This window comes from Myotis davidii, unplaced genomic scaffold, assembly GCF_000327345.1.
Source record: "Myotis davidii unplaced genomic scaffold, ASM32734v1 scaffold111, whole genome shotgun sequence".
Lineage (NCBI taxonomy): Eukaryota > Metazoa > Chordata > Mammalia > Chiroptera > Vespertilionidae > Myotis > Myotis davidii.
The window spans coordinates 4117948-4129405 of NW_006284347.1; the positions used below are offsets into that span (position 1 = coordinate 4117948).

Below are 11458 nucleotides of genomic sequence, written 5' to 3' on the forward strand. Positions count from 1 at the left end.
GCTGAAAGTTATCCTTGAAGAAGAGGAAGAAGAAGAAAAAGGTAAAGATACAAATTTTGAACAACAAATATGCATCTATCAACAAGTGAATCTAAGAATCAAGTGAATAGACAATCTGATGAACATAATGAACTGTTGATTATAATAGAATCAGGGACATAGAAAGGGAATGGACTGACTATTCTTGCGGGGGGAAAGGGGTGTGGGAGATGCGGGAAAAGACTGGACAAAAATCGGGCACCTATGGATGAGGACAGTGGGTGGGGAGTGAGGGCTGAGGGTGGGGTGGGAACTGGAAGGAGGGGAGTTATGGGGGGGAAAAAAGAGGAACAAGTGTAATAATCTGGACAATAAAGATTTAATTAAAAAAAATATATATATATATATTTTAAAAAATACTGACAAAAAAAAAGTCTACAGTCTTATGATTTTTTGCAACCTGTGTCCAAACACTAGTTTATTTGTTATTTCTTTTTTTAAAAAAATTCTGGGTTGTCTCAAAACTACTCTCAAACAATAGCAAACAAAAAGAAACCAGACCAGGCCTGGCTGGTGGGGCTCAGTTGGTTGGGTGGCGTCCTGAGCACCAGGAAATTGCTGGTTCAATTCTAGGTTAAGGGCACATACTCTGGGTTGAGGGCTCATCCCTAGTAGGGGACGTGCAGGAGGCAGCTCATAGATGTTGCATTCTCACATCAACGTCTCTCTCTTCTCTCTCTTCAGAGAGAATTAAGGAGATCCCTCTCTCTGAAAAATCAATAAACTATCTTAAAAAAGAAAGAAACCAGATCAGTGGTACTACAAAGGAACCTCCCTAGGAGGCAGTTATGGAGAAAAAGTTGTAAGTAGTTATATTTTAATCTTTTGTTTTTAAACAAGTGTTATTATGAACAAAATATTTCTTTTAGCCCAATACTTCTAAGTTTGGCAATAAATTCCACTTACCATTCATTTTCGTTTCTATGTTTTGTAGCTATGTCATTTAATAATATATTTGCAAAGGCTTTTGCTTTATTTGTTAGGCCTGTCTTCAAATCTTCACAATCCAAACGAACCATAGGGAAATGAACCCACTGAGGTAAAAGCATTATTTCTGAGGCAAGGTTGAAAAATTTTTCTATAAACTTAAAAACACACACACACACACAAAAATGATTAGCATTTTAAAATTCATCAGTGATTTTATATTACAGTATTGTGGTATAGTATTATGGTAGACTTCTTAATTATGTAATATAAATGTAAACTCATTTCTTTTTGCTAATTGATTAAATTTGTCCCCTTTGTTGCATAAATCTTTTTTCACCTGTCCTTTCACTAAGGTATTTGCCAATCTACCAGTAATATCCAATATGGTACCATTTATAACATCCCTATCTAAAAATTTCAGGCCCTGGCTCAGTTTGTTAGACCGTTGTTCCAATACACCAAGGTTGTGGGTTCACAATTCCAGTCAGGGCACATTCAAAAATCAACCAATGAAGGCATAGATAACTGGAACAACAAATCGATGTTTCTTCTCTCAAAATTCTCACATTCATTCTCTCATTCTCTCTCTCTTTCTCTCTCCCCCACTCCCATTCCTGTCTCTAAAATCAATAAATTTAAAAAATTTAAAAATAAAAATTTTAAAAGTGAAATTTCTCTCAGTAACTATTAAAAAAAAACTTTTGCCAAAGTCAACTCATCTCTCTGTTTAGAAACAAATCTATATCATGTGACAATTTGTGTATCTAACAAATACTTTCTTGTGCCATACCTGATGCCTCACTGAAGATTCTAATGCAGTCTTCAAAAGATAAAGAATTTTTGGTTTTGATCAGAATAATCCAAAAAAGAAATATTGTATTCTGCCATTACCAAAAATCCAACATAACAGAATTTATACAACTTCTTAATACCCAGACACTGGGATAATTTTTAAAAATTAAACAAAGTAGTACAAAGAAAACCTAACAAGTTATGTTGCATTTTGTGAAAGTGAAATATGCCTACCAACTTTGGGCAACTTTGACTTAATTCCATATTCCATCTTTAATGTTGCCTCTCTACCTTCTTAGCCCATCTCCATCCCCCACCAATTAAAGATATTTTCTCTGTACTTCTCTCTCTCTCAAGGCTACCCTATTTCTCTAGTCTCCATTCATTTTTGTTTCTATGGTTGAGCTTAAAATTTTCAGTGTTTAAGGGAGCTGAGAATAGTAATTAATTCAAAGACTACATAGAGCAGCTGCCTGATTCTTGGTTGGAAACATAGCAAAGAGACTAGAAAGAGCTAATGGACACTGGATAAGGGGGAGATATTTTCTTATTCTCAAGTATCATCATCTAGTTTTTCTGGGATGTAATTAACTGCTATGAAAAAGAAAATTGGCTGGATCAAAGAAAATGTGGGACACTGGAAACACAAATGTCCATTTACAGTAGAAAATATGGCATATCAATACAATGAAGTGCTATGCTATAATAAACTATGACTACATGCAAAATATAGTATACAAACTACAATTACAGTATGTCTAGAATTGACAAAGAAATGCAGGGATATATACTAAACCTAAAAGTAAATTTTAAATATATATTTTTATTCATTTCCTTCCTCTCTGAAATCAATAAAAATATATAAATATATATATATATATATGAATATATATATTTGAAAGACATTAAATACATCAGATTTATATAGTGGAATACTACTCAGCAATAAAAGGAAGAAGTTACTGATAGACACAACAACATAGATAAATCTCAAAAATCTTACATTAATATAAGAAACCAGACACAAAAGAGTATGTATGTATGATTTCCTTAGAAAAGGAAAACCTATAATTCCTGAAAGTATGTCAGTAGTTGCCTAAGGTCAGGTTTAGGGAGAACTGACTGGGACGGCATATAAGGAAACTTTCTGAGGTGATGAAAACATTTTATATCTTGGCTCTGGTGATAGTTGCATTGGTGTATAAATTTGTCAGAACTCATTTAACTATACAATTAAAATGGGTGCATTTTATTATATGCAAACCAACCTCAATGAAGTTGTTTTTTTAAAGTTAATAATTCTTGAAATTAATCAGGAATGGAAAAGGGAATGGATTGATGAATAAATATGTGATTAAGCTAACATAGTAAAATATTAGAATCTAGGTGGAACTCTTCATAAAATTTCTTCAATTTTATGAAGAAATTTCTTTATTCAAAATATAAATATGCGTATTTATATATATATATAAATAAATATATATATATATGCGTGATACAGGAAGGATAACCCTTACAAATTTACAGAAATTTGAATAAAGAAATGTCTTCAATTTCTCTGTATGCTTAAATATTTCATAATAAAATGTTGAAAAATTAAAATGTCTATATTATACTTTATGAATAAAAACTAAACAGTCAACAGAGAGATGATGAAAAAACAAAAGCATACTTTTAACCAATAGAACAAGGTGCCTTCAAAAGGTAGAAATCTTTTCTCATTTAATAACTTTTTCCCCACTGCTTCTGGAATTATCATTCTGAAACTCTGATCCAAGAATATTACTTCAATGGCTAAAAACCTCCAAAACAAAGTACAAACTCCTAAGCAAATATACTTGAAGGTTTTCACCTATAGCTCCAACTTACATTTCCAACTTCATATTCTTTTTTTCTTCATTAATAAATGTACTAGAGGCCCAGTGCATGAATTCATGCACAGGTGGGGTCTGGCCAGGCCAGCCCCAATAGGGGCAGATCAGGGCTGGGCCTGCCTGGGGAGGGGCTGCAGGGGGTTGGCTGGCTGGCCCCAACCCCGATTGGAGTGGGGGCCAATTGGGGGTGGGGCTGGCTGAGGGGAGGGGCTGTGGGCCGATGGGGTGGGGAGGACAATCAGGGGCCAGGCCAGCCGGGGAGAGGGGCCGTGGGAGGTTGGCCAGCTGGTCCTGCCCCTGATCAGAGTGGGGGGCCGATTAGGGGTTTGTCCAGCCAGGGGAAGGGGCTACAGAAGGTTGGCCAGCCGGCCCCAACCCCTACTGGGGTTTGTGGCAATTGGGGGTGAGGCCAGCCAGGGGGTGAGGCAACAGGGGGTAGGCTGCCCCCCCACCCTCAATAGGGGTAGGGGAGGCCAATTGGGGACAGGGCCAGCTGCGGGGAGGGGCTGCAGGAGGTTGGCTGGCTGGCCCCGCCCCCTAGTGGGGTAAGGGGGCAATTGAGGGCGTGGAAGGGGGGGTTGGCCCCCGGCCCCACCCCTGATAGGGCGGTTCGCAAGCTGCAATGGGAGTCATAGCAACCAGTTGTTCTGTCGTTCTAGTCATTACCTTGTTCTGGTTGCTGGCTTTTTATATATATACTAGAGGCCCGGTGCATAAAAATTTGTGCACTCGGGGGGGAAGGAGGGGTCCCTCAGCCCGGCCTGTGCCCTCTAACAGTCTGGGGCCCCTCGGGAGATAACGACCTGCTGGCTTAGACCTGCTCCCGGGTGGCAGAGGGCAGCCCAATCCCTAGGTGCAGCCCGTGGTCCGGCTCAGAGCAGGGCCGATTGGGGGGTTGGGCACCGCTCCCTGTCACACACAGAGCAGGGCCGATCAGGGGGTTGGGGCGCTGCCCCCGGTCACGCACAGAGCGGGGTCAAGCAGGGGGTTGGGGAACTCCCCCATCACGCACAGAGCAGGGCCCATCAGGGGGTTGAGGAGCGCCCCCCTGTCACTCACAGAGTAGGGCCGATAGGGAAGTTGGGGCACTGCCCCCTGTCACACACAGAGCTGGGCAGATCAGGGGGTTGGGGTGCCGCCCTCTATCACCCACAGAGCAGGGCCGATCAGGAAGTTGGGGCGCCGCACCCTGTCACACAAGGTGCTTCAGGGCGGTCAGGGGTTTGGGGAGCTCCCCCCATCAGGCACAGAGCAGGGCTGATCAGGGGGTCGGGGCGCCTTCCCCTGTCACACACAGAGCTGGGCAGCTCAGGGGGTTGGGGTGCCGCCCTCTATCACCCACAGAGCAGGGCCGATCAGGAAGTTGGGGCGCCGCACCCTGTCACACAAGGTGCTTCAGGGCGGTCAGGGGTTTGGGGAGCTCCCCCCATCAGGCACAGAGCAGGGCTGATCAGGGGGTCGGGGCGCCTTCCCCTGTCACACACAGAGCTGGGCAGCTCAGGGGGTTGGGGTGCCGCCCTCTATCACCCACAGAGCAGGGCCGATCAGGAAGTTGGGGCGCCGCACCCTGTCACACAAGGTGCTTCAGGGCGGTCAGGGGTTTGGGGAGCTCCCCCCATCAGGCACAGAGCAGGGCTGATCAGGGGGTCGGGGCGCCTTCCCCTGTCACACACAGAGCTGGGCAGCTCAGGGGGTTGGGGTGCCGCCCTCTATCACCCACAGAGCAGGGCCGATCAGGAAGTTGGGGCGCCGCACCCTGTCACACAAGGTGCTTCAGGGCGGTCAGGGGTTTGGGGAGCTCCCCCCATCAGGCACAGAGCAGGGCTGATCAGGGGGTCGGGGCGCCTTCCCCTGTCACACACAGAGCTGGGCAGCTCAGGGGGTTGGGGTGCCGCCCTCTATCACCCACAGAGCAGGGCCGATCAGGAAGTTGGGGCGCCGCACCCTGTCACACAAGGTGCTTCAGGGCGGTCAGGGGTTTGGGGAGCTCCCCCCATCAGGCACAGAGCAGGGCTGATCAGGGGGTCGGGGCGCCTTCCCCTGTCACACACAGAGCTGGGCAGCTCAGGGGGTTGGGGTGCCGCCCTCTATCACCCACAGAGCAGGGCCGATCAGGGGGTTGAGGAGCGCCCCCCTGTCACTCACAGAGTAGGGCCGATAGGGAAGTTGGGGCACTGCCCCCTGTCACACACAGAGCAGGGCGGATAGGGAGGTTGTGTCCCCACCCCGTCACACACAAGAGCCGCAGGGCGATCGGGGGGTTTTGGAGCTGCCCCCTCTAATGCTGATCCCAGTGCCAGGAGGCCTCACGGCTCCACTCATCCTGGTGCTGGGAGGCATATTACCCTTTTACTATATAGGATAGAGGCCTGGTGCACGGGTAGGGACCGGCTGGTTTGCCAGGAAGGGTGTCCTCGATCAGGGTGGGCATCCCCACTGGGGTGCTTGGCCAGCCTGGATGAGGGGATGATGGCGGTTTGCAGCTGGTCACTCCCCCTTCAGGGTGGGGGTCCCCACTGGGGTCCCTGGCCAGTCTGGGTGAGGGGCTGAGGGCTGTTTTCAGGCTGGCGGGTGACTGAAGCTCCCAACTGCTCCTTTTTTTCTTTTTTTTTTCTTATTCTGGGCCAGCTCTAGCTCTGAGGCTCCAGCTCTGAGGCCTCTGCTGCTGAAAGCAGGTATCTTGTTTGTTTGCGTTCTATAATCGAAACACTGTATCAACTCCAGCTCTGAGATACTGACTTGCTGAAAGCAGGTTTCTGGGGTTTTGTTTAGCTTCTATATATGTAACAATGTTTCAAACTGCAAGCTCAGATGCCCGCAAGGCAGGCGGGGAACGTTGGTTTCCTCCGTCACTGAAGCAAGCAAGCCTCATGTTAGTTTCAAGCTGCCTGGCTGCTGGCTGCCATCTTGACTGGCAGTTAATTTGCATATTGCCCTGATTAGCCAATCGGAAGGGTAGCGGACATACGCTAATTACCATATTTCTCTTTTATTAGATAGAAGATTTTTATTGTTGATAGTATTACAGATATCTTCCATTCCTTCCCTTTTTCCCCCCTACTCACAGCTCTTACCCACACCCAAGGCCTTTATTACCCTATTGCCTGTGTCCATGGACACTGTATATAAATTCTTTAGTTTATCTCTTCTCATTCCCCCTTACCCCACATTGAGCTACGTCAGTCTCTTCCATGCCTCCCTGCTTCAGCTAAATCCACCTATAAACATCTACTTCAAAACCTAGCTCACTTATCACTGCTTTTAAAAACCTTCACGAATTTCCCAAAGCAAAAACAATTGTTTCCTCTTCTGTGCTTTCACACTTCATCCATATCTGTATTCCAGTACTTATCTCAATATTTACATTAATATGTCTAGCTTCCAGGCCAAGTATAAGCTCCTGAGAACAATGTTAATGTATTATTTATTTTTACATCACCAAAATCTTGGTAGGTGTCTGAATGTGATGAAGAAATTTTTGTTGAATCAATGAATGAGTAAATGAATGACTAAAGAAATTATGAGGTAAATCTATAAGCTTACTAAAATGATGTTCTGAAAAAATTCTAATAACTTTAATTGAAGCATTTATTTTCTAGAATAAAAAGATCATAATTTTAAAAGGATACTCAAAAGGCATTAATCAAAAACAGAATTATCACTTACCTCTGTGTATTCATCAAAAGTGTGATCTTCTGCCTGAAAAGTCTCTATCAGCTCAACTGCAGTGCCATCAAGGAGCCAATTATATTTTTCAACTGAAAATTAATAATCTAATTTAAATATCAATATTAACATTTTAAAAAGATAAGTGCTTTTTCACATGATCATAGAATGAAATAGCCTATTCAATTAATTATTATTAATTGAGTATTACCATACTAGTACATTAATAGAAATAGAATGGAATAAAATATACTTAAGCAAACCAGGTTAAATACAGATGTTTCAAAATAAAGATAAAAGGGTATGTAATAATCTTAAAATAATTTAAGAGATAAAAATAAGCCAGTTAATAAAAGGTTTTGCTTAAGATATCAAGTAAAATTACCTATCCTGACTTCATACACACTTGAGAAGACTATAAACTTGAGCTGCTATTCTTATAGATTACTTTGCTTTTACCTTAACTTAGCTTTCTCCTTACTCCAACATCTCTTCTTTCTATCTTTTTGCTTTATCACCCTGATCCAGTTAGCATTCACTCTTTAGACCAGACAACAGAATTCAAGTTTCTTAGTTTTGATCCTTGATGCTGCCAACAGCCATGTTCATGCTAACTTCTGGCTCTCCCTGCTCTTTCATGACAGCCCCAGACAACCAAATATCTAGTCAAATTCTAGTAAAAATAAAATGTCATTCTTTTATAATAAAAAGATATATCATATTTATCACATATACCGTATGTCTCATAGTGTTGTCTTGCACCTTGTAAGTTACGATGTATTTCCACCTTTAGCACATCAAGTGCCCACTGTATCATGTGTTCAGGAAGTTCTGTGTCAAGATTTACAGGTGGTGAAGCTGCTGATAGCCAAGAGGGTACTGATTGGACATTCTAACATAAATAAAAATGACAGTTTATGAAATAACCGTGTAATTGGTCTACTAGTATATGTAGAGCTTATATTTTTGAACATTCTTTTCAGATTTTAGTGGCCCAAGAAAAGATGACTTGATGCAAAATACAGTAATGATTTAAAGTGGTATAGTTTGTAACCTATATATATAAAAAGCCAGCGAAAGGACCCCCGTAACAACAGGAACAACCGCCCACTGCGGCCAGCAAACTAGCCCAATTGGGGGGTGGAGCCAGCCAGCCAACCTCCCACAGCCCTGTCCCCAGGCCAGCCCCACCCCTGATCGCCCCCACCCCTAAAGGGGGCGGAGCCAGTGGCCAACCTCCTGAAGGCCCTCCCCTTGGTCAGCCCCACCCCAATGGGCCTCCACTACCCCTAAAGGCCCCCAATGCGCCCCCCCACCCCGATCAGGGGCAGGGCCAGCTGGCCAACTGTTCGCATCCCCTCTGCCCCATCCCTAACCCCAGTGGGCCCCCACCACCCTGATTGGCTTACGGCCTCTTCCCCCTGCCAGCTCTACCCCTGATTGGCTCCCCCACTCTGATCAGAGGCAGGGCCTGTTGGGAAGTTGTCATAACTACGATAAGACTTCTAAGAACAAATGTTATCTTCAACCAGAAGACTTTCTCAAAGACAAAGCACTTTATTTTAACATAAAATAACTTGGAGTATGGAAATAAAGAGTTGTAACATTTTATGTATATAAATACTTTATGGAGTTTCAACTCAATTTAAAATTTTGAAAAAGAGCCATATAAAGAAACCTGATAGATAAGGATGAAGTGATACCTGCAGAGCTTCAGCTATTCTCTCTACCAAACCAAAAACAACATCTTCCAAATCTTGAAAGGTAGGGTAAAATTCCATTTTCTCATCATCAATTGTCAATTCCATCTTAAATATCGGCAACCCTCGTTCATCTTCTTGGTCAAAGAGTTTTACAAATCCTTCTACAGTTCTCTTTAAGAGATCCTTTATCTGCATGATATTATAAATTACTATTAATTTCAAGAGTACAAGTTCAACCTTTAACTAAAATAAGTGTATAATCAAGTCATTCTATCAATCCATTTAGTCCTGAAAATTATGTACATTCAGCACATATGTTCTTTTGTTGTTGTTGTTAATCCTCACCTAAGGACATTTTTTCCAATACTCTTCAGAGAGAGTGGAAGGGAGTGAGGGGTGGGAGAAGAGAGAGAAACATCAATGTGAGAGACATCCACTGGTTGCCTTCTGCACGCACCCCAAACAGCTAGGGAAAGTAAACCTGCAATCCAGGTACATGCCCTTGACCAAGAATCCCACCCAAAACCCTTAGGTATGTGGGAGACACTCTAACCACTGAGCCATGCTGGCCAGGGCTGTATTTTTTAATCCTCACCTGAGGATATGTTTTTATTGACTTTAGAGAGAGAGGAATAAGAAAACACACACACACACACACACACACACACACACACACACACACACCCACACACGCTCATTCATGGTGAAGACTGAGGGTAAGGGAGCCCTGACCCTTATAGTGAGGGTGTCATGGGATGACATGTACATGGGGTGAAGGGCAGTGGTAAAGATACAGCTAGCTGCTATTGTCACAAGAGTCAAATGTTCAATATTATTAATTTTGTGAGCCTATTACTAAACCTTTGGATGCTTGAAAATCATCACGGTGGGAATATTTATGCCATGGAAATTAGCAAACACTACAAAACAGGGTAGTTGTTATTGTTGTTTCTGGAGAGCCAGATTTCCAGCACACCATTTGGTTAGCGTGAAGCTACTAGAACTTAGAAATGTGCACAATACATGACCAAAGTATGAATAATCTCTCTATATAAAAGCCAAGCAACCAGCACACCGAAACGACTGGAACGACTGGAACGACCAGTCACTATGACAGGCACTGCTGCTAGCCAACCGGCCCCATGGGGGGTGGGCATTTCCTCCACCCCGGCTGGCCCAACCCCCAATAGGCTCCACAATACCTTGATCGGAGGTGAGGCTGGCCGGCCAACCTCCTATGTTCCTTCCCCCAAGCTGGCTCAGCCCAATTGGCCCCCATGGGGCAGTCCAGCTGGACCCCACCCATGCACAAATTCGTGCACTGAGCCTCTAGTGCAGGGATGGGCAAACTTTTTGACTCAAGGGCCATAATGGGTTCTTAAACTGGACCGGAGGGCCAGAACAAAAGCATGGATGGAGTGTTTGTGTGAACTAATACAAATTCAAAGTAAACATCATTACATAAAAGGGTACGGTCTTTTTTTTTTTTTAGTTGTATTCATTTCAAACGAGCCAGATCCGGCCCGCGGGCCGTAGTTTGCCCACGGCTGCTCTAGTGTATTCTTATAATTAACCAACTATTGGAAATTTACCCAAACAGACAAATATAGATCTAAATGATCTTCAAAATGTTCCTCATCTCTTTACATCTCATCAAATGATCATAGTTCTCTTAAAGGGATAAAGACAGAAAGAAAATCATATATATTAGTTATAGTATTATATTATATTATAAGAGTTGGAATTGCTGGTGGGGTAAGTTTATGTATCTCCTAATTACCCAAGGATAGCAGCTCCAGGGGAGCCTTGCTCTTGACTGAGCCAGGAGGTTCAGAATGGACCTCACACCAGTCTGAGTGTCAATGGTAATATGACCCATTTTCTCTAAACTCTGAGGAAGATTTTGGATTATATATCTATACTAGAGGCCTGGTGCACAGATTTGTACACGGGTGGGGTCTCTCAGCCTTGCTTGCAGGATCTGGCTGAAACCGGCTCTCCGACATCCTCGAGGGCTCCTGGATTGTGAGAGCGTGCAGGCCAGGCCGAGGGATCCCACTGGCGGACGATCGGGCCGGGGAGGGACCGCAGGAGGGCTCCAGGGTGTGTCTGGCCCATCTCGCTCAGTCCCGATCAGCCAGGCCCCAGCAGCAAGCTAATGTACTTGTCGGAGCATCTGCTCCCTGGTGGTCAGTGCACGTCATAGCAAGCGGCTGAGCAGCCTTAGCATATCATTAGCATATTACGCTTTGAGTGGTTCTGCTGTTCAGTCTGTTTGCATATTACCCTTTTATTATATAGGACTAGAGGCCTGGTGCACAAAAATATGTGCACTCAGGGGGAGAGGGGGTCCCTCAGCCCAGCCTGTGCCCTCTCGCAGTCTGGGACCCCTCGGGAGATAACGCCCTGCTGGCTTAGGCCTGCTCCCGGGTGGCAGAGGGCAGGCCCAATCCT

The 11458-nt window shown here is 44.2% G+C and overlaps 1 protein-coding gene across 1 annotated transcript in view; it reads right to left on the reverse strand.

Annotated features, from left to right (window-relative positions):
- DNAH12 (dynein, axonemal, heavy chain 12) overlaps nucleotides 1–11458 on the reverse strand; it is a 250257-nt gene that overhangs the window by 198486 nt on the left and 40313 nt on the right. Inside the window, 4 exon segments of the mRNA XM_015571050.1 lie at nucleotides 946–1124; nucleotides 7302–7393; nucleotides 8037–8193; nucleotides 9005–9193. Of these exon segments, the coding sequence (XP_015426536.1) occupies nucleotides 946–1124; nucleotides 7302–7393; nucleotides 8037–8193; nucleotides 9005–9193 (617 nt within the window).